Source organism: Phascolarctos cinereus, unplaced genomic scaffold (genome assembly GCF_003287225.1).
Source record: "Phascolarctos cinereus isolate Bilbo 61053 unplaced genomic scaffold, phaCin_HiC Scaffold_726;HRSCAF=1367, whole genome shotgun sequence".
NCBI lineage: Eukaryota > Metazoa > Chordata > Mammalia > Diprotodontia > Phascolarctidae > Phascolarctos > Phascolarctos cinereus.
In genome coordinates this window covers 14,165,449-14,190,484 of record NW_027556098.1, presented here as the reverse complement: position 1 = coordinate 14,190,484, position 25,036 = coordinate 14,165,449, and the positions used below count along the sequence as shown (strand labels likewise).

The 25,036-nt window shown below is 32.8% G+C and overlaps 1 protein-coding gene across 2 annotated transcripts in view; it reads right to left on the bottom strand.

The window, feature by feature from the left end:
- The window catches only part of ANOS1 (anosmin 1), a 236,766-nt gene that overhangs the window by 5,082 nt on the left and 206,648 nt on the right, over window positions 1-25,036 (bottom strand). Inside the window, exons 10-12 of one of the 2 annotated variants that reach the window (XM_021006243.2) lie at window positions 4,645-4,739; window positions 1,392-1,563; window positions 466-686 (exon numbers count right to left, since the gene is read on the bottom strand). In XM_021006243.2, coding sequence (XP_020861902.1) covers window positions 466-686; window positions 1,392-1,563; window positions 4,645-4,739 — 488 coding nt within the window. The remainder of the gene's footprint in view (window positions 1-465; window positions 687-1,391; window positions 1,564-4,644; window positions 4,740-25,036) is intronic. The other variant, XM_021006244.2, reaches the window with a different exon arrangement.

Below are 25,036 nucleotides of genomic sequence, written 5' to 3'. Positions count from 1 at the left end.
ATTTCAGGGATAAAGTCAAGTAGTAATCACTTCTGAGTTAATTGTTATTTAGTATGTTATTTCAAAGGGTAATGCTTACTTATAGGAGACAGTACAGAGGTCAAATACAGACATTGCATATAGCATGGGCAAGATAACCTCACTGCAAAGCTATCAAAGAAATGGCTATCTTCATTTCTTCTCTTATTTAAAATGAACTGAGCAGCCACAAATTCATTGCTAGCTGAAGGCAGTCTAGGGAACATCTGGGGCCAGGTGTGGTCAGCCTTCATCTGAATACTTTACTACTTTATACTTTACAAGCAGAATCTGAAGGGTGTTGGAGCTTACAAACCACATTCAAAGATTGGGGGTGGGGCAGAGAATTTCAAGGTATCACAGAGTACAATAGTGCATAAATTTGAATTCTGAATTCAGCAATGAATATTTATGGCAGAAGCAGGTGCCTCTTTCTACAACACTTACTGCTGGCAATATCTGAGATTGGGAAATGATGCTGTTGGGTAAGCTATTTTGTCTACTCTCTGTAGTAACTTCTGCCCAAGTGACTTGAAATCCTGTCATAGGCTGATAGAGATTGGCCTTGGACATCTTCCAGGAAAAGTGTCCTGTGATATTGACTTCTTGAACAACGAAAGACGCTGACAGATTCTCGGGCTTGGCTAATACTTTGGAAAGAACTGGACCTGTAACAGCATTAAGAACAGAATATGGTGTTACAACTATGTGAGTAGCAATGTAAGTAGGTCCTTTTTATGAATTTGTGAATCAGATCTTATTGCCTTCTTCTAGATTTTCTAATGTAGGCTTTTAGGAACTAAAGTTCAGGCTTAGTCAAACCACATCTGATTCACTAAGATGGCAAGTGAAAAAAAAAATCTGAGCAATTTTCTTAAAATGTGCTTTGTTCTGGGCTTCTTTTTCCTAACAGTATATAATGATATCTCTCTGTATTAGTGAAATGCTATTTGCAAGCAAAAACATTCTTTTCTTTTTTGAGAAAAAGACTTTTGGTGATCCCTTTTGTTTCCTCTTCCCCTCTCCAAATTCAAAGAACCATCCCTTATAATGAATAATATCAAAAAGTGGATGAAGAGGAAAAAAAATCAAAGAAAAAAGTCTGATGCTATATGTATAGTCCCAGACTTGTGAACTTTCACTTTTTACAAGAAGTCAGGGAAAAAGAAGGCAAAAAGGATATTTGTTTTTCAAGTACTTCACTAGCAAGACTTCATAACAGAACTCCAAAATGGACCATTAGGTTACAATATGACATTAAGAGAATGGCTACTTTAAACTTTCAGTCTGGTGAAATACATTCTGAAAATATTTTCCCAACATGTTTTTCATACTCCAAAGTGTACTTGGTTCTTCATTAGATCTTGACTTACCTCCTTCACCAGGACAGCTATTATGTTTGTGGTGTTTCCCTTTCAGAGCAGAGCAAGGTGGGGTGGTAAAGAAAATACTTTCTTCCTTCAAACGACCCTTGGGTCTTGCTGGCTGGACAGTCACTTTATATTTGCATGAAAAGGCCAGATCTTGAAGAATTATATAATTTTCCTAAAGCAAGAGAAACCACATATGCTGCAAATAAATTCACTGAGGATAAAACAAAATTGCCAGGAGATAAAATCATTTTACCCCTCCCTCCAAAAAAAAGGTTTTTTCACTATATGTTTAGCTGACTCAATATGGCTTTTATAAAAACTACAAAGGGGAAACTGTCGTTATGATTAATTACAATCATGAAACATTATCATTGCTGCAGGACATGTCCTTTAATACTAAACAACACTTTAGTCATTCTGCATCAAAGCTGCCAACTTCTAACACTTGGAACAAACTCTTGAACTTGGTGGCAATGGGGGTGGTAGTGCAAAGTTGTAAATGCTAATCTAATTTATTTTTACATTAAGAAAACTGATTTAACCTGATCTGAAAGATTGCCTTTAGCCACATGTAGCAGATTTTCTTAGAGCATATGCAAATCCCAAGAAGGCCTAATAACAATCATTGTTGCCCTTACAGCTTCTAGCCACACTATTATCTCAAACAATTTACCCCAGATCCAGATTAACTTGCTAAGGGGTCAGATATTTGGCTGCTATCCTATAGTGTGGATCTTTAGAATCACATCAATACATGGAAGACCTGTCCCAGGTATTATTTTTGAGTCTCTAATAAGTATTGTTAATGCAACATAGTGTTTATTTTATTCATCATCTATTAAATCTCATTGGAATTGGCATGCAGCATAAAATATGTCTAGGGATTTCTCTGCTAAAAAGATAGAGGTACCTGCTAAATTTCAGAGAGAAACATGGCTACAGCTAGGCAGTGAGACAGAAATGAAAGAACACGTCTAAGGTCAAAAAAAAGTGTAGCTGGAGCGCCTTGAGTTTACTTTTATTGGAGATGGGGATTAATGATGGGGTGAGGGGCAGTGGTCAATTAAAAAGAAGAATTTGCTTCGTAGATAAATTTCTGTGATCCTCCTTTATCTGAGAATGGTTCAAGGCTTTTGGTACCTAACTCATATAGCAAGAAAAAGAGATAAGGAAAAAATGAACAGAAACAACCCAAATTTGTTTGTTATCTCTTGGAATCAACTTTTCTTTTAAGGAATACATCTCTATTTTTTATGGAAATCAATAAAATTTAGGGTTATATAAACAATATTCTTCTGAGACAATTTTTTTTCAGGAACCTGAGGTTCAAATCCTACCTCAAACTCTTAATAGTTGTGTGACCCGGGGTAAGTCACATAACTTCTCTGTTTCAGTTTCTGTACCAAAAAAGTGGGCATAGTAATAGCTGCCATGTTGGAGGGCTATTATAAGGATCAAATAAGATAACATATGTAAAATGCTTTCCCACCCTTAAAGGGCTATATAAAGATAAGACATTATTATTGTTGTTAGCATCAGTATTGTTTTTATTTTTATTATTCTAGTAATTATTATTCTTTACAGCTGAGAATTTATTGTTATCTCATTGGCCCAAAGATGTGAGAAATTACATGGAACCAGAAAGCAATCAGAAAAACAAAAACCCAGCAATAGCAGCAACTAAAGGAAACTATAAAGTAAAATACAGACTGCTAATAATGTACTTCTTTAGGCCCCTGAAACTCCCAGAGACAGGACTTATTGAGGAATTTATCATTGGAAAACTAGTGAGAATTTAGGGGGGAAATAAGGGTTGTTTTTTTAAAAACTATTGAAAATGAAACTGTGTAAGATCAAACAGCCTTTAATATAGCTACAAAAGATACATGGCAAGGGCCTAGAAAAAGAGAAAACAAAAGAAAAATAAGATTCAAAACTAAATTACTTTTAAGAGATGATAAAGAAGGAGGATTATGACTCTTCAATTCTTCAATTCATTATTTTTATCCAGTGCTTAGCTGTGCAATATTATATCTTGATAAGAATCCAGCACTGCACTTGTTATGGTCACCTCTCTTTATACTACCCTGATGCAGAAAGGTGGTATATGGATAGAGCTTTGAGCCTGGAATAAGGAAGAGTTCAAATCCAACCTCAGATGCTAACTAGCGGTGTAAAACTTGCCAAGTCAGTGAAGTAAAGTCAGATAATTAAGACCTTTAGAAAATTAGACACAGATATTTTTTCCTTTGTCCAATTTTATATTAATTCAAGCATTCATAATAGGCTATTTATTATGCTAGCTTCTATGCATCATAAAAATTGTCTTTGATATGACTAATTTCCAAAAAGATCTATTCAATATTTAAATGGCAAATATTCCTGAAAGATAGAAGACCAAAAAGATGTTTCTATTTAAAAACATAGAATCTTAAGAAGTTGACAAAAGTCATAAAATCATGCACTATTAGAGAAGGGTAGATAAAAGGAATTTTTAAAAAATGTTCTTCCTAAATCCCCTCATTTTACTTAATCTACATAATTTAAATGAGTCTAGCATGGTATAGTGGAGAAGAATGACTCTTTCAAGCCAGAGTACCTAGATTCAAATCCTGCCTCTAACACTATACAAATGATCTCGGGCAAATCACTTAATCTCACTGGAACTAGGTTTTATCATCTATAAAATAAAGCTGTCAGCCTAGATGGTCTTTGAGGTGACTCTAATTCTAGATCTCTGATTATGGTTGCCCAGTCAAATGTCTAATCCAAATTGAGCTGAGACTTGAATTCAAGTCTTCTGACAAGTCTAGTACTCTTTCTATTTTAATCCAACTCATAAGAGAACTAGATGGTTCAGTGGCTAGAGTGCTGGATCTGAAAACAGGAAGATCTGAGTTCAAATCTATCCTCAAACATTTATTAGCTGTGTAATCCTGGGCAAGTCACTTAACCTCTGTCTCAGTTTCCTCACCTATACAATGGGGATAGTAATAGCATCTGCCTCCCAAGGGTCATTGTGAAGGTCAAATGAGATACTTGTAAAGCAGATACATAGAACACAAGACCTACTTAGTAAATTCTTGCTCCTTCACTTTCCCCTTTGTAACTACAGTTCAGGCACAACATCTGGGAACAAGTTGCTACCCATCTTCTATTTAAAGAACTTTAAATGAGATGGGAAGTTTATTACCTCCTGAGATGCCGACTCCAACTTTTGGAAAACTATAACTTTTAGGAAATTTCAACTTACATGGGCCAAACCAGTTGCTTTCTCAGGTCCACTTGTTTCATTATGGGCACATGATTCTGCAAACCACTGTACATGATATCGATTCACACTGGCATCTAAAAATATATTTTGTAAAAAGTAACATATTTTAGATGTATATGTTTTAAACCTAACATGATCTTCAATAAACACATTTCAATACACAAAGAACTAGGAAAAAAGGATTAGCTAAAATACTGTGAAATCCTATTATATAGTTTCTTTGTTGTTAAATATGTTAAATTTAAATGGTAGTAACAAAATTGCTCTATTTTGTCCGACCTCACTTCTTTTTTTTTCTGTACCTTTAAAAAAGGCCTTATCAAAAAGGTTATTTACTATGAGTTTGGATTTACAACAGCAATACAAGATTGGTTTAATCAATCAATAAGCATTTATTAAGGACCTGCTGTGTGCCAGACACTGTGCTAAGGACTGGGGTTACAAAAAAGGCAAAATACAATTCCTGGGGACAGGTAGGTGGCACAGTGGATAAAGCACCAACCCTGGAGTCAGGAGGACCCGAGTTCAAATCTAGCTTCAGACAATTACTAGCTAGGTGTGTGACCCTGGGCAAATCACTTAATCCCAATTGCCTAGCCAAAAAAAAAAAAGACAATTCCTGCCCTTAAGGCACTCACAATCTAATGGGTTCAACGTTAGGAAAATAATAAACATAATAGACTACATTTATCCCAATTAAAATTGCGTGATTATGTCAATAGATTAAAAAAAAACTTCTGACAAAATACTATATGCATTTAAATAAAGAATAAAATACATAAAATAAAATAAAGAAACTAAAAAACCTAGGAGGTATGTTAACAAATGAATAATTATTTAATATTGTAAGTAGCTTCTATTTAAAAAAAAAAAGTCACTGTGTTAAGTACATATATCTCATCTCACCTCTTCCTAGAGTGGAAGAAGTCTTTTCAAATCCCTTTCATCTATAACAGCCCCACATGTACCTTAAAAAAATAATTTTGTTTGTAGATGAATGCATGATTATCATCAGTAAAAATAATACCATCCAATCCTCCTGCACTGGAGATATGCTTGTTACATATATGTATCTATTTTCCCTACATAAATATTGTTTATGCTGATAGGAAGAGCTTAGCAATTAGAACAATTTGCTATTTGAAAATTTTGTCTTCATGCTATGATATGATCTTTCTTTTTCTTTACTTTCTTTGAACACTAAAGAAGAAGAACGCATACAAGAAACTCATGATGCTGCTAGAAAACATTTTCTGTTAGTTTCTTGGGACTGTTAGTCATGCAACTATGTATGAGGGATATGAAATTGCACAGTTCTTATTGGTAATATACATATTGCACTGACTAGACGCCAAGTGTTTGATTGTGAGTTTAAGGGGAAGAAATTCTTTAATGACTTTAGGGCTGTTCTAGTAAAGACTTGCTTGAAGCAGTCTGGAAAGAGAAGAGAAGGATCATAAATTGTACAAAATAAACAATGTCTATAGCTAGCATCAATGGTGTTTAGTTGAAAGAAAAATAGCTTACTGGAAGTTTTTTTGGAACAGCAGGCACAAAAGTTGTTAGCAGAGTATTTTCTGCAGTGTACTTAAATGTTTTGAAAATGAAAGCAATCATTTGGGGCATAATCGTTCTGTCTCCATTATCTGAATATACTAGGGTGATGTGGGAGGTGTTTCTGTTTCTAAAATATCCCAGGTGACATATGCAAGTGACTTAACCTATTTGGGTAAGCTCCCTCACTTGAAAAAAAAAAGCAGTTCTAAGCTAGTGATACTGAAGCTTTATTAACTCATGAATCTGTGATCTTGTAATAATGGGATACATTTAGTAAATCAAAAAGCATGATTTACTGTATACCTACTCAGTTCTGCACTCTCATACTTTGTCTACACAGATAAAGCTGAAGATGGGATTTTTATCAGGTAATTACCCAGAGAAATCTTTTACTAAGGATGTTTAAGAAAATAGATATTTAGTTGATGAAAATGATTTAAGGTTTAGGAGTTTTTAAAGCACACAGATGGATCAGGATGAAGGTGCCTTAGATGGACTCTTCTTCAATCATTCTGGGCTTCCATAATTAATCTGATAGTGAAGGAATTAAGTACTATTGAACAATGGTCTCATAACAATTTTTCAGGTTGTTCATGTTTAATGCTTTTGTGTGAAGCCATGATAATTATTGTTAATACTTACTACTAACATAATAATAATAATAATAATAATAATAATAATAATAATAATAATAGCTACCATTTATATGTCACCTTAAGGTTTACAAACAGCTTTACAAGTATTATCTCATCTCCATAACAACAATAATACTATTATTGTCTTACTTTTAGAGAAAATAAAACTGAGGCAAATAGGTTAAGTGACTTGCTGCAGGTCACAAGCTAATAAGTCTTTCAGTACAAATTTGAACTCAGGATCTTCCTGACTCCAGCCCAGTGCTATATCCATTTCTCTACTTCACTGCCTCAAGATGATTAATAAAAATGACCCCATTCTAAGTTTAGAATGGAAACAACTATTTAATTTGAAGTACAGAATAAAATGCAGTTTCATGTAACTATAAAAATTATCATTTAACATCACTTCAATCAATTACTATCCTCTGTCCTTTTTGTCTCCTGAAAATTTTCAGGCAAGAAATATATCACCTACCCAGCAGAGACCCAGAAGCACAGCACTGCCACAAGCTGCCATTTTATTCATTGATGAGCGATATCACATGTTTTATTTCTATTGATTTCCATATACTCCAAAACAACAAAGCAACTGTGATTTCCCTGATGGGGTTCAGTCTTAATTTGTGACCAAAATATCCCTTTTCATTATTTGATGCTTAACTATATCTTTCCATGAATACACTATAAAGAAGCTACCAAAGCTTTCTTCTGTTTTTAGCATGGAGTAGATACTAACACAACACTTGTGCTGGTATCCCTTACTCTCCCTATATGACTGATCTTCTTCTAGTCATATCTGTTGTAGATGATATGTTTTGTATCATTTTATACATATATATATATATATATAAATACATTAATAATTTCTATATCACACTTATATCTACAATAAGTTGTTCCATTCTGGTTTAAGAACTCTATGATTTTGATTTTTTTCTAAGATAATGGTTATTACATAATGTGCAATAAAGTGGTATAGACTTTCCTAAGAAAACATAATAGAATAAATGTCTTTACTTTTATTGGTTTCCCATTTTTCAACATTAACAGTTTGCTAAAGGAGGTTGCATTAGATATGTAATTTTTCATTTATCTTTAGCCTTTGACTTTGTTGTTCAAACAGCTCCCTGATCTGACTGCATACAGATGGCTAATTTTGAAATGACTCATCTTCCTGACTAGTCATTTAATTTCTTAAAAAAGTGACAATTCATATTTGGGGATATTGTTCAGTGTTTGCCATTATAATGCCTACTGACATCCTTCTTTATGCATAAAATGCTCATGATGCGCATGAGGATTAAAGGCATCAAAATGTCTTTGGTCTTTTACATTTTGTGCTCCTGAATATTTTCTAATATGTGTTTCTATGCTCCCATATATATACTGAAGTCACTGGGCGCTCAAGGTACATGATGACTTTGGATTCATAATCTTGTCAATATGTTCATAGAATTTCTTTATTTCATTCTTTGCAATAGATTTTTATATACACTATATATTTTGAGCAATGAAAGCTGAGAACCATGAATTGTACACAGTGATGTTTCAGAGAACATGACGAAATCAACTCCACACATTTCTTTGTTTGCATCTGCAAGGAAAACTCATGAGTTTTGCTTCCACTTAAAGAATTGTAATTTCTTTCTGTCATCTTGTTTTATTCACAGTAAGGATATAGATAGAAATATAACCCTAATAGTTTGTCCATTCATTAGTCATTACATAAAAATCCCACATTTAAAGGACCATCTGACAATGTGTGTAAATGGATTAAAAAAACAAAACTAGGTGATTCTTAGCAAAAGTCTATAGGAGCTTAGGCTCTGTGAGGTTAGCTTTAAGAATCCCATGTCATGTCACCCCCATGTAAGGAAGCATTACAGCAGGACTTTTGTGAATTACTGACCTCATATTAAAGAAAAATTAGTGATCATTGAGTTTAAGCCATATTCACATAATATTGGCAACTCATAGGTAAGCTACTATCAGCTCATTTTTTGTTTCACTATTCATTCACTAAGATTTTCCACAAAATGTGAATCAACAAAATTCAAAATTGGAATCTTTTAACTCTTTTCTCCAGTGTATACATCAATTACCCCCCATCTTTGCCCCCAGACATGCCACTAGAGCAGTATAGTATATGTGCATTTTCCAGAGAAGCTATCCTAAGGTTGTCCATATTTTTCATTGTCCATTCTCTAATCATTTAATTTTACTAAAACAGCATTACCAAAAATCAGTCACTACTCAGATAAACAGATAGACAATTTAATAAGCATTATGTGCAGAGCACTGTGGTGCTATATTTGGAATATTTCTCTTATAAATTTATAACCTCATTGATGTAAAGACTCCCTCCAACAATGCAGCTCACAAGTCACCACCATCTTCTCATCTTACGTCATTTTGAGACCATGTGCAGAGCTAAATAGTCCCCCAACATACTGGAGGCCTTCTTTTAATTTTTGACACAATATAGACATCAATGAAGCATATAGACTGTTCATCAGTCTTCATTCTTGCCATGTGACAGGCCTTGCTCCTTTCCCCCTCTCTGATGATACCTTTTATATTATTTCTGCTGTGATACTTTTTATCAGCAATATTTTACAACATATTCACACATAAGGATCTCTGTTGCATTTTGTATAAATCAAACTTTAATCATCTTAAATTTTAAAGTCTTTCTATCTTAACCAAGCTGGAATTTCAGGGGCTACTAATGGTTTCTGTCCCATTCTGACCAACAGCTTCTACACAGCTGCTGACCTGAATTGTTTCATGTTTCCTTAATCAATCTGATAGTCCCTAGGCCTCACCACACCTAATAAAGCAGACACTTGGACAGCTTAGCCCATTATAACTCAGAACTCCTAAATTCAAGAGATCTACCAATGTCAGACTCCTGAGTAGCAGGAATTATAGGTATACACCACCACACCTGACCAAAGTTTTCATTCTTCAGACTTTGCAAACCTCCATGGCTCCCAGAATTACAAGAAGATAATTGATGGTTGCATACATGTGTTTAATAGGATTTTGCTTTAGGTAGAAGCTGGGGGTCATTAAAAATATTGAAGTTTCCCATAGACAACAGTCCAATTCCTTTGTCATGCTCAATTCAGCCCAAAACACTCATCTGTTTGCTTGTATTAAAATGAAGGAACTAGCCCTCTGAATTGTGTATCTAACTAAATATCATACCCTAAACAATAGGTGTTCTTCATCCACTTAATTTTTCAAATTTGGATAATTAGGTTGAACTCTGGGTCATCATTTCTCTTGGTCAGGAGTTGCTACAATAGGTAGAATTTTGTCTGCAAATAGGGCTCCCAAAGGACCTCACAATTTCTGAGGTCTTCAGTTTGGATTCATATAAGATATTCTCCATGGGGGTTTCAAACACCTTCTGCAAACAAGTCTCTATACTTTATGTCTCACTCAATATTAATAAACAGAGGGTCATTAAACACAGAAATCTTAGTTGTTAAATCTTTAAACTAACTTTATATTATGGTGGAATGTGTATGTGAGATAACTGATTGAAGAAGAACCTTTAAAGTAATATTTTACTTTGATGATAGCTAGGTAATATAAACAACAGAGTGCTGGACTCAGAGTTAGGAAGCCCTGAGTTAAAATTCTTCTTTAGACACTTACTTAGTTATGTGACCCTGGGCAAGACCTAGCCTCTCTTGATTTCAGTGGCCTCCTCTGAAAAATAGATATAATAAAAGAAGGTATAATAAAAGAACCTTCATATGGTTGTGGGAATCAAGTGAAATAACACATGTAAAGTACTTTGCATATCTTAAAGCACCATATAAATATTGGAAACTCTTATTAACTTATCAAAGTATATGCTTTTCTATAGTAAACAAATATAAAAACAGTGAAATTTTAGATTCTCTACATATTTTGGACAATTATATGATGGCATAGATTATCATTTGTTTGCTCCTCCTAAGATCTTTATTAAGGATACACTAAATAGATTATTTTCAAAAACATAGAGTATTTTCATAAAGATTTTGTATGCATTGGAAGTCATTGTTACTTTCTCAACTGTCTTTTTTGGGAAATAATTGGGTTTGTTATTTTCTTCACAAGTAATTTCCCCAAAAATATTTTCTCTTCTTCTACATACCTTCAATACTGACCCCTAACCACCTTCAAACTTGTGTTGCTTCCAGCATGGACCTTCACTGGTAGAGCCTATTCCAGCTATACTTGCCCTGTCATGTAGCATGTAAGGGACTGTGAGTTCAAATGTGGTAACTACTATCATTGATGGACAGAAGAGTTTGCAATATAATTTCTTTTTAATTTTTTCCCTTTTTTCTTCCTTAAAGATTATTAGGATGATCAGAAATAGTCGGGTATATTACCAGGCTATCTACTTCTCTATCTACTTCTCTCTCTCTCTCTCTCTCTCTCTCTCTCTCTCTTCTCTCTCTCTATATATATATATATATATATATATATATATATATATATATATATATATATATATATATATATATATATATACACGTATGTATGTATGTATATACCTATCTAGCTATCTATCCACATATAGATGTTTTCATCTATTGTTGCTCACTATTTTCTTAAGCAATAATTTCTACAATCTAACACAATATCCCTTAATAAGACTTTGTGAAGGAGTCTATATTTAAAACCATTATGGCCTTTGCCTATTACAACTCTCTATTCAATATAGATGTCAAATATTTGCTGCATAAGGCAGTTACACAAATATTATCTGGACATATTTCAAAGCTCGTACACTTAGATATTTCCAAGTCTGGGAAATTAGAAAGTTGTGTGTGCACACACATGCATACATGTATATGTGTGCATATGTATATATGTATATGTATATATATGTATATATACATTCAAATACATGCACATATATATGTATGTGTATATATATATATATATATATATATATATATATATATACCATATCCATTTCTCACAAGTTACTAGAATGTCTATATATCTCCTTTTATGAAATTGGTTAATTTTTGCTTTTGTATTTTTTGATACTCAGAAAAATTCTGTTAATATTTATTACATTTTTTTCAAGTTTAAAAGGAATATGAAATACTCAAAATTCAGGCATTAGTCTTCATAAACTGAGTGATAGGGAATTTGCTCTGCCCAATGGACATAATTTAGTTTCAGCCTTGGAGGTTTCCAGGATATGGAATTCTCTAGATCTTACACATAATAAAAAAGGGTGGGCACTTTAGCATCTAGTCAATTTGTCTCCTTGATCAATTTCCTCTCTGACTTTAGTTTAGTTAGAAGTATTATCAATGTTCCTAATCTTCTCTCAATGCAACTGTGCTCCCATCCTATGTGTCCTATCGGCCAAAAAATTTGAAAGTCAGTGAAACTAGTAAAAATAGAATATTTTATATGTATTTTGCTTCCATGGGTTCTCTGTTCATGTGTGCATTCTCTCTCTCTCTCTCTCTCTCTCTCTCTCTCTCTCTCTCTCTCTCTCTCTCTCTCTCTCTCTCCCTCTCTCTCTCAGCTTATATAGTCCATTACAGCATGTCCCATGTGTGAGCTATCTGAGGACATTACGAATATTTGCTTTCCAATCCATTGTATACGTCTATTGAGAATCAACTGCTGTATGCACTGTTACAATCCTGTCAATAAATCACTAAACATTTATTAAGTGCCTACTATGTGCCATGCACTGTACTAATAATAATTTTGACTTGGGGGGAAGAAGGGGACACAACAGAAAAAGATTTGTGAATAAAGTTAAAAGATGCAAAATATGGAAATATAATTTTCTCATTTAAAATTCCAGAATGATATTAGTAGCACAGAATGGAGGATGTTTTCTAATACTATATTATCAGATTAAATTACAGAGTCAATTTAGTAATCTTGAAATAAGACAGATAAATTTACACTAAAATATTTTACTTAGTCTATTTATGCATTGATTTATATATCACTTAAATGTTTTTTAATCAATTGTACCCAGAAAATTTTATTTACACTTAACCTTTTTCTGCCTTGTGTATCAGAAAACTTGAAGAAGTATACCTTGTAAGATTATTATTTTTATTGATTGCCTATGAAGATCTTATTTAATGACAACTCCTTAGATCTTCTGTCAGATATTTTAAGAACAAAAATATACTTACATCAACCATTAACTTGTGATATGTGATTTTCAATAGAATTTTATACAAAGAAATTAATCACTTGAAAATTTTATAAAAATGAAAGATGTGACAAAAGTGTTATCCCTAATAGTTTAAAAATTAGAGTGACAATTAATGCAGTATTTAATATAGCATTGTCATTTTTATTATATTGATTCATTTTATTCATGAGCAATTAATACTCCTTCAAGTCTCTAGGTCTGTATTTATTTCCATAAAGAATATTTTGTAGTTGCTTTTATATAATCATTGTGTGTTTTGTAGGTACATTCCCAAGGATTTTCTAATTTCTGTAGCTATCATAAATGGAATTTATCTTTCTATCTCTTCCTGCTGGGTTTGTTGGTAATATACAAAAATTCTGGGGATTTATATGGACTTGTTTTAAATCCTGTAACTTCACCATACTTATTGTTTCATTCAATTTTTAGTTGACTCTTTAGGAATTTCTAGTAAGCCATCTGCAAAAAGTAATAACTTTGTTTCCTCTTTATTCTTATTTTCTTGATTTCTTTTCCTTGCCTTATTTCTATAGATATTATTTCTAACACTATATCAAATAATGGGCATCTTTGCTTTACTCCTGATCTTACAGGAAAGCCCTCTAGTTTATCTCCACTATATAGAATGTTGTGTTTTAGATAGATATTTCTTACCACGATAAAGATAAACCCATTTATTCTTAGGTTTTTCAGTGTTGGTTTGTTGTTTTTAACAGAATAGGTTGTTGTTAAAACCTGAATGCACTCTTTATTGCTTTTTTATTATTAAGTAGAAAGAGTGATGGGTTAAGAGTTAAGAATCCTAACTTCTAGTCCTAAATCTGACTACCTATGCAATCTTGAACAAGGCACAGAACCTCTCTAAGCTTCATTTCTTTCATCAGTGTTTAGCTCTCTAGAAAATTAAGAAGGAAAAGTTATTGAAGAAAAATATATCCAAATTCCTTTCTGACTCTAAAATTCCATGATTTTAAATTAGAAGTGCCTTGAATATCTGATTCTAAATCAGAAGTCATCAGAATATTTCTATTGCTGTTATATCAATTTTTAAAGCATGATGCCACTTTATGTAATTTTGACTAGCTCTAAATTATTTTTATTTTACTTATAAGACCTTCAATTTGTAGTCAGAAGACAAAGAAAGTTGGTTTCAATCTTTATCTACTATTTACTCTTTGCATGATCTTGGACAAAACATTTGGGCCTCAATTTTACCATCTGTAACAAAACATACAATGAAAGAAACTTTGGAAAAATGAAATAGAATGACAGGACCACCAAGAAAAGGAAAACTCTGACAAGACTAGATGACCTCCAAGGTCCCTTCTATCTCTAGATCTATGATGTGTGATAGACTAGAGCTATTTGTTAATGGACAGATTTATGTACATGAGTGTAGGTATGTATAAAATCCCAAAGGAGATCACACCATAACAAGTGTTAGAATTCACTACCATCATCTTGTAAAAACATTAAGACAACATTTGTACTTGTTTTTGAAAGTCTGATACAAATGTAAATATTTTGTTTTAATGTTTCCAAATATCTTTGATTATTAAAATCTGTACTTTTTGAAATGGAAATAAAATGAATTAAAAACTGAACCTGTGGGATGACGATTATTCCTTTTCACATGCTACCTAAATAATTTGTGGAGAACCTTCATTGGTGAGTTTGCCATTGAGACACTGTTCCTTCTTGTTGTAACCAGAAAAAATAATATATAATCATCAACAGGATAATAAACCACTGAATAATGGGCTCATAGCTTGTTAATATAAGTACAAAATAACTATAGAATTATGTTTTTATTTATGGCTTATATATGAAATGTCCTGGTGAATTCCTTTCGGGACAGTGAAATCAAGACATATCTCCACAAAAATGATTGCCATTTTGAGATTATAACTGAAGTCCTTGGGTTATTGGAGGAAATAGTTTCAAACCAGTTTTATGCATAAATCTCAGAACTCATTTACATGTATATACTTCAGACCATAATGATATATAGATAGATTGCAATGTAACATTCATTATTGTACAGTCATCAAAAGACTCAGCATGTTGTGTGAGAAAAAGTAAACAATGGATGGTCCAACACTGGAAATGTACCATAGGTTGCTGTAAATCTGGCTTGCATGTAAACCATGTTATGTCAGATTTTTCTAGACATAAGAACTCAAAGCTTAAATACCCTACCACTTCCAGCAAATAATCTACAGATAAAAGGCAGGACCATGATAAAAAGTATGTTTTTGTAATATCTTAAATGCCACAATGCTTAGGAGCAGTTATGTTACATATGTGGAATAAAGAAAGTTTCCTAGATGTCCTCAATATGGTCTGAAAAACAGTAAGTTGAAAGTGCATTTTACTGAATTTGGAGGAAAGAGAAAGTTAAATTAATATACAAATAATACTGTTTCCTGAAATATATGCTTTTAAAATTATTCAAAACATTTTAAAGTACAAGTTCTCATCATTTGCAAAAGTACTTGATGACAAAATGCTCATTTTAAAGTAGATAGTAATCAGCTTTGTTTTCCCATTAAGTAAATCATGAAGAAAGTAACTTAAATAAAATTTCAAACATATTTAGCTGTAATCCATTTCAGTATAGGAGGATCCCATGTGGAGGGGGAAAAAAAACAACAGATACTAAATTGAGTAATGAATACAAACATACACAATCCCCCCAAAAAACTTAAATGTAACATATCATACAATGAAAGAAGCTTTGGTAAAAGCAAAATGAAATGACAGGCCCACCAAGAAAATGAAGACTATGACAAGACTGACTTGAGGAAGAAGATGGTTTACATTATTAATTTATATGTGAAGCAGATGACTTTGAAATGAAAAAAATACCATCAAAGACCTTAAACTAGACCAAATTCAATTACTCACATTCAATGTGCAAATTACCAATTATCTTTCATGAGAGAGATGACCTTTAAAAAGAGTTTGCTAAATTAAAGCAAAAATTATAGCATATGAACGTACATATTTATGCAAAAATTCACATACATGAGAATATTTACAAATTAGCCAAAACTGATAGGTTTCCTTAAAAAAAAAAAGGTAAAGCTGAATATAATAAAGTGATTTGGTCTAAGTATTTGAAATTTTTAATTCAAGTTGGCGTTTATTTTGGTTTGTTACTATAAATGCATCTAAGTATAAAACATCCTTAAGCTGAAATATTAGAAACGATCACATCATATAAAGATTTTTGGACAATCTATGACAACAATACTATTTTAAATAAATAAAATAATTGCAATCATCTCCTGAATTGGGTAGTATCAAAAATAGTGTTAGAACTCACTTTTATTGCTGCATAGAATCATAGAATTAAAGGGAGATTGTGAGATCATTTAGTCTCACCCCATGGCTTCAAGCAGTCTTTATATTTAAGTTCCTCAGATAAATTTTAAAATAAGTCAAGTAAATTAAATTCTATGCCATCTCTAATTAATTCATTCTAATTTTCACTATCATCTTTCCCATAAGGAAACTCCTCTTTATTTCTTTCTCATATCCCTTAGGATCTACTTGACTGAGGACTCTGTCTACATTACATCAGGCTACAGATGTTCTAGGGGTATACTCCTACTGTTACTGATGCCCTTTTAGGCATAACATGACTTTTTTTTCAATTTTACTGTAGGTAGTTAAGGAAAGATTTGAACAGAAAAAGGTTTCTTCATTAACATATTAACATAAATGCCCACTTATTCCTTAACCAAAAGCTATTGGTTGTTGTTCCAGCCATATTATTCTAATGAATCTTAAAAAAAAAAAAGAACTCTCAGATCATTTTTAGCTTCCTTGAATATACCATCATTTAGCCGGTTTTGTGGGTCCCCACAAAGTAACATCTGCTCTACTCTTTCATCTTCCAAAGGAATCACAGATATATAAAACTTCAGAAGAGGTAAAGCCCCAGAGTGAGAGTGTTGTAATCTTAGAATAATCATGATGATATTTTTGGTGAAAACACAATAGCTTATCATGTGACAAGAAAATGAATAACCAGCTCTTCAAAGGCATATTCAAATAAACAGAGGCCCAAAGGAGAACTAGTACATTCTGTTATTTTCTAATTACATACAAACAATGGTATGAATTTTATCCAGATGACTGTATATCTTTCTGTTTAAAAACTAGAACTTTTTATATAACGCTATAAGGAAAATATTGGCCATTTTCTGAAGATTTCACAAGAGATGGAAAAAATTGCATCAAAGTATGTTGTGTACAACTGGATGTCAAAGCCTAACTTATCATCTCCCTTGCTTTGACAACTTTAACTGGAAGGGTAATGCCTTATTTTGGTTTAGTTACAGTACTCAGAACTGGAGTACTTGGTACATCTAGTCATTTTATTTCATCAATGATTTAGCACTAGATTGGGGCTTAAAATGTAATAAGATAGTTTTGAAAGAAAAAGACAGAGATAAGTAGATTCAAATGGTTCTAGGAATATGAAAGAAACAAACCCTGGTCAGAAAAGTTACTGTATTGGGGGAAAAGAGTTGAATAGATTACTGGAAAAATGTTTAATATTTCATTGGCTACTTCAATCATTCACTCATTCATTCATGATAAAAGTATTGAATTCCTACTATTTGTAGGGTACCATGTTAGAAACTTCAAGAGACATAAAGTTTAGATAAGACAACTATCTCTGATCTCATTAAGCGTATGGTTTTGTGGGAAGGATAAGGCATCAATACAAGAATAATAACCATTATAATGCCCATGATAAATGTGTTAGTTGCAAAATAAAATGCTATGTAAAGCTCAAGGGAGGTCATTACTGACTGTAGGACATCAATGAAAGCTTTGTGCAGAAGTTTACATGTAAGTTGTACTTTGAAAAATGGATAGGAATTCAACAGGTAGAAAAAAAGGAAGGACATTCCAAGCCTAAGAAACAGATGAGCAAAAACTGGGAAGTAGGGAAACATAAGCATGGTTAATGGTGGGAAAGGGCATCAGATATTAACTAGAAAATAGTGTGAAAGCAATGTAATAGAAGATAAAGTTGGAAAGGTAGTTTAGCATATGACAGTGGAAGTCCTTGAATGTTAAGCAAAGGGGTTTATACTTTACTAAGTAGACAGTAAGGAGCCACTGAAGTCAATCATAAATAAATTTAGAGAAATGATTTGATTGGGGACTATAATCTATTTTTTAAAAAAATCACACCATACAGATTTCCATTTTCTACACATCATGTCTTTGGATTCACCAATTACAGCAAAAATTCAATTACCTACTAGATAAGTGATTAAATAATATAAACTATTGTTCATAAAAGAATAATTATTAATAATCATATAAAATAATCTTCCAAATCTCCCAAAACACAAAAAAAGCAACTCAAAATAATGTGAAGTTTCACCTCATACCCAACAAATTGCCAAAGATGACAAAACATGGGAATAGTCAGTATTGGCTGGGTTGTGAGAAGACAGGCACATCAGCACACTGTTGGTGAATCTATGAATCAGTACAACCATCTTGTAAAGTAACTTGGCATTATGCAAATAAAATACCAAAAATGTTTATATCCTTTGACCTAGAAATTCCACCACTAGACATAAACCCCAAAGAAATCACTGATAAGTAGAAAGCTGCCATACGTAGCACATCATCTATAGCAGCACTTTTTTTGTGGTAGCAAAGACTTGGAAATAAAGTAGATGCATATTGACTGAAAAACAACTAAACAAATTTTGGCATGTGAATGTAATTGTTCTGGAAGAAATTACTAGCATGATGAATGGAGTAAAACATGGAAAGATATACACAAACTAATGCAGAGTGAAGTAAGTAGAACCAAAATCACAATATACAGAATGACTCCAAAAACTTAAATAAAAAGAACACCAATCACAAAAGAAAAAGGAAAGTGAACATTGCTGAATTTCAAAGCACAAACATGGCCTCAAGAAGAGATATTAGAAGATAACCTCTCCCACTCCTTTGCATAGTGATGAGAAGTGGAATATTGCATAGGTTTTCAGACTTTTTCAATGTATTGATCATTTTGCTGATTTTTCTTTTCCTCTTTTTGCTTCCTTTCAAAATTGTATTTATTATATAATATGACACTCTAAGAGGGGAAAGGGAAAAGGATAGAGAAATTTAAGAGATATAAAACAAAATATATCAATAAAATTTATTTTATAAAAGAAAATACAAGATATTTGAGTCTAATATGACAAGACTCAAACTATAAATAAGATTTTTTTAAAAAGTCATCAACATCAAAATAAATACTATTAAGGATCCCTATATGTGCTTAACACTATGTTGCAATGCACAGTTTGTTAGTGAGACAGTTGCTAGTCTCTAAAAATGTTAATCTAAGTATTTTCTACTCATCATTTTATTAAAACATGCTATTACAATGGTGCATGTGGGCCAGGATTTTCTAGTTACTTAAAATATAGAAATAGAACTGTTGGAATAATTGAGCAAAATTTAGTAACATCTATGCAAATCATATCTGAATAATGATTTATTGACAGAGTCATGTGAAAAGGCTCATTATTCTTGGGAGGAGACGCTATCATATCTTTGAGTCCCCAAAATGGAAATAGTTGTAATTTCCACTTAAACCATAGTATGAATAATAAAAAGTTGATTGCAATATGAGGGCCACAGTAAAAGACGTCTTTTTTAAATAGGCCTGGAAGCATAGGGCACTTTACATGGTTAAAGTTTCAAAGATTCTGAATCTTGCTTTCTACAGATGTCCAATAGTGTTAAGGTATACCTCATCTCTCATCCAGCTGTCCAACACAGTCATTTCCATCTACTTGTCACTGTCCTGCTAGTTTCCACTTTAAACTCTGGATCACCTCTGCATCAGAGCACTGGAAAACAATGTCCCCTGTGCCTGAAGGTACTTTTGAACTGATTCTGCATACTGCATTAATTAGTGAGTGAGCATTGAGTATATACTTAAAATAATACTCTGTATCGTGCCAATCCCAAACCCTCAGATCAGAAATGCTTCACATCTTGTCTACCACTGGGTACCTTAATTAAACCAATAAATAGGGGCAGGTAAATTAGCAGTGAATAGAACACTGGACCTGGGCTCAGGAAAGACTGAGTTCAAATTATGTCACAGAAATTTACTAGTTTTGAGTCTCTGGGCAAGTTACTTAACCTCTGTCTCTCTTGATTTCCTCATCTGTTACCTCCCGTGGTTATGAGGATAAAATGAGAAGAGGGTAAACATTTTGTAAAACTCAAAACATTACATAAATGCTTTATCTATGCATATCTCTGTGTGCTATCTATTACCACCACCACCACTACCATCACCACCACCACCACTACCACTAGTAGTAGTAGTAGTAGTACTACTACTACTATTACTACTCTTACTACTCTTACTACTACTACTACTACTACTACTACTACTACTACTACTACCACCAGTGCTGCTGCCATACTACCATTGTTCCTGGAAGGGCAAGCCAACTGACCATACCATGGATCAACTCAACATTTTTATTTACCTAGCAATTCCCTTGCCTGACCATCACTCTCATTAAATATGTTGTTTCCCTGTATTAGACTTTATATTCCTCAAGAGCAGGGACAGTTTCACTTTTGAATTTATGTCCCTTGCATTTATCATAGTGCTTGGCACACATAAGATGATTAATATATGTTTGGTTTTTTTCCCATTCACTCACCCATTCATTCAGGATATATCTCAACTGAGTACACACAAGTATTAAGTACTTTCCTTTAACTTACTCATTCTCTTCATGTGGAGACCTAATCTCTCACTTAATATAAGACCCATAGTAGTCCATTATGCATGCCTTCTGGACATACAATAATTATTAGCTGATGGTTTAAGTAATGACATAAAACTATGAAATGCATCTGAATGAAAGAAAAATGACATTCAGAATTAATTTTTCTTAAATATTTTGTTAAAAAATCTCAGTGGATTTCTAGAAGACAGGTTTTCTAAAATTTTATAATGCAAAACATTCAAATGAATAAAATAGATTGATATTTTACTTTGTGTATCATTGTTATTGATAAATTACTTGTGGCATCATTTTAAATAACAATAAAGCTTCACTTTTAAAGAAATTTTCTCACTTAGAAATCCCAAGGGCAGTTAATAAAATATTATGGTTTTCTGCTTGCATAGTCAAAACCCTGAACATCCTGACCACCAATCAATTTTGAGAAAAGAGGAATATAAGAAACAACTAATTTTCATAATTTAGCCTTTATTACTGAATGAGATTCTTTTTTTCCCCTTGACCTTGCTATCACATGTATTTAATGCATTAAGCTTGCACTTCAGAGTATCCACTGCTGAAGTAGATTCTTTTCCATGAATGTTTAGCTACTTGTGTAAAGGAGTTAAAAATTATTTGAGATGGTTCTAAATAACATAAATAACTCAACATTTCTAATTTTACACAGTCCAAATGGCCAGAAAACCTAGCCACAAAATGTTCCTTTCACTGACACAAAACAAATTAGTATTGTGGATTCCATGTTGCTTCCAAATCCTTAGAAGTATAATATATCTACTTCAAAGGCATTTTTCTACAGAATAGAAAAATTTATGTATGCATGTTTTTAAAACTACATATTTCATGTTAATGATGCCAATGAATATGATATATGTTTTTAAATGTCTGGAGAATTTTTTTTAGTTTGAGACTCAGTGGCCTACAGAACCTGCAGATGAGCTTCTTAAAATGTTTTGCTCCCATGCCCTCTTCATTGTTACAGTAATCTCCTATGCCACAGGAAACATTGTGCTTTGATTATGTAATTAAAGAAATAATGAAAGGAAGAAAATTGAGGGATTTTTAGGAGGAAATAATATTATGAAGGTTAAAAATATTGGTAATAGAACACACACTTTGCATGTGTTAAGACTTCAGGATCAATCACAGGCATCTCCACCAAAATTCAAGCCCATATCTGATTTCACTGAAAGTATGCAACTACATTAGCAGACAGGTCAATAGAGAGATAATAGGCACTTCATTCTATTTCCACATTTTCTTTATCTTTTCATAGAGGTTTGGATATTTTGGACTTTTTTTGTTCTACATAGCTTAAAGATCATGAGTACTTAGCATGTTGAATTCATCTAAAATGCTGTAGCAGGTGTTTGATGCATCACTTCTACATCTGGATGATTTTAGATAATGGTTAAGTTTGGGGGTAATGATCTTGTTCTGGTATAATGTGTCTCTAGAATTCTCCAGGATATTTTAAGCACCATATTTGCAGTATGGCGATGGTTTATCTGTCAGTCCATGAAAAACAGTAAACTTCTTACTCATGATTCTAGCTGCTATGTAGTATGTTGCTAATTTTCCAGCAGGTGCTAAATTGTTACCACCTGCAGTGCTGTATGTTTCATATTTCTATTGTTTGCTTGTAGATACTGATTAATCACTAATTTTAGGTTTTTTAAAGAATAAAACTTCTATGATGACTTGTCAATCAGTCAACAGTCAACAAACATTAATTGCTCACTTCTGGCCAAGCACTATAACTGCAGAAGATACTACTAAAGAAGAAGGGCAGTTCCTGACTTCAAGGAAGGTACATTTTAATGAATAATATAATATGCAAATACCTAGGTACTTAGGAGATATATTCCAAGTAAATGAATGTAATCTGAAATGGAAAGGCACTAATAGCAGAGGAGACTGGGAAAGGTTCCCTCTAGAAGGTGGGATTTGAGCTAAGCCTTGAGGAAAGCCAAGGAAACTAAAAGAGCTAAGGTGGCATAGCATTCCAAACATGAGGATCAGCTACTAAAAAGGCACAGCAATGGAAGATAAGAGTGTCATGTTAGAAGAACTGTAAGTAGGCCATGATGGTTGGATCATAGAGCTTAAAGAGGGGAATAAGTATAAGAACATTGGAAAGATAGAAAGGACCCAGTTTATGAAAAGCTTTAAATACCAAACAGAGGACATTTTGAATTTAAACGTGAGTTTGATGGAGAGTCACTGGAAATCATTGGTCAGGGACAGTAAAAGGGTCAGACCTGTAGTTTAGAAAAATCACCTTCACTGGTAAATAAAGGGTGCAGGACAGTAGGGAGATACATGAGGCAGGGATAACAATGAGAAAACTCTTCTTGTAGTCCAATAAGAAGTAACAAGGGTCTGAAGTATGGTTGTGGCTATATAAGGGAACATATATGAAAGACATTGTGAAGATAGAATGATATTTGGTAATGGATTAGTTATGTGGATTGAGTGAAAGTGAGGACTCAACTTGTGACAATGACCTGGTCCTTAGACAGCCATTTTTGTTATCATCATCTTCTTTTTCTTTGGGGCTTACATAAAAACTCTCCCAGGGATCATTGGTATTCTTTTTACTCACAATATTCTGCAGCTTATTGCAAATGTGTATGAAAGGCATGTGTACCTTTTTGCTAATTGGATAAAAATATTGGATTGTAATCTCATTCTTAGAAGGCCACCTCACCAAATGTATCTGTGGTACAATTCCAGTTGCAGAGAGAAAAGGATGCGTTTCGTCATGATCCTACATTATTTTGATCTTCTTGGCCAGGTCTCTAAACTTTCCCCTCATCATCATCCTTCTCTTCTTCCACATCCTTCTCCTTTTTTACATATATTTATATAAATTATTGTTATTATTGTTGTTCTTGACTGAATGAATCTAATCTCACTTCAAATCCTTCTCACTTCAAAAATTTCTGTGGATGATCGAAGAATAATAAAAGTCTGGCTTTGCATTTTTAGCATAAACAGTTAGAGAAGTGAATGATGCTAAACCACATACAGAAGCAAGTTGATTTTTGGTCACAAAAATGAGTACATATTTGAAAAATTCTTCTGTGAATATACATTTACGAAAAACATTGTTTTTTTCAAGAAAAGTAATGTTACAGTGAGTGATAGCATCTAACTACAGAGTTCAATGACCAATTATTCAATAGCATTGCACACATTTCTTTGTCCAAATAAATAAATCATACTTTAGCATACCTGTAGAGAACATTGTTACATTGTTAACTTCAAAGATTCTTCTTAGGCCAATGTACATATTTATTAAGTATCTTAATTACATCTAAATGTTGTTCATTTTAAATGAAAACTGCATTAGGAAACATTCCCTGAGACTTAAACGGGTCAGAGATTGAGAACGAGCATGATTAATGATAGCTCAGTTACCAGATCATTTTTGCCTATTTTGAATTAGTGAAACAAGTCATTGATGACCAATGGATGCTGGATACCCAGTGTTAAATTAGCTCATCATCTCATTCTGCTCCCTAGTAGGCTGGTACTGTCCAAGTCACTAAAAATATGACTAGACTTGGCACAAAGTTCAGTAGAGAAGACAGAGATTGAATAAATGCCAAGAGTAAGGTCACTTCTTTGCTCTGAGAACCATTTTCTGTTGTTGAGACTGTCTTGTGATGGTGAAGCAAATGTGAGAATGAAGTTTGTTATGTCATTCGTCAGCAATTAATCAAAGAAATGTTACATTCTATAACATCTCTATATATTCTTTTAAACTATAAGGAGAAAATAGTTGTAAGGTCCTAATAAAAAGCATTGCTATTTTGAGCTGTTGAATCAGATTTTAGATTCTTTTGCTATATCATTTAATCAATTTGATGGATATTTTTAGACTACTTTAAGAAAAATCCACTTTCTTAATTAGCATGCATTTAAATAATGTGGGATATAGATTACATCACTAAACTGAAGCAGTATCTAACAACTTACTTCAGTAATGCAATGAAGGTTAATGTCTTTTTAACATTCAAATCTAATTAGATACTTAACTTTTATGGCATTTGCATTGCAGACTGAAAGATTAAAACATAATAAAGTCGGTACTTCTATATTTCTTGAAGCGGAGTTAGGGAACAAATATATGCAAAATAGGCCCTAGACAA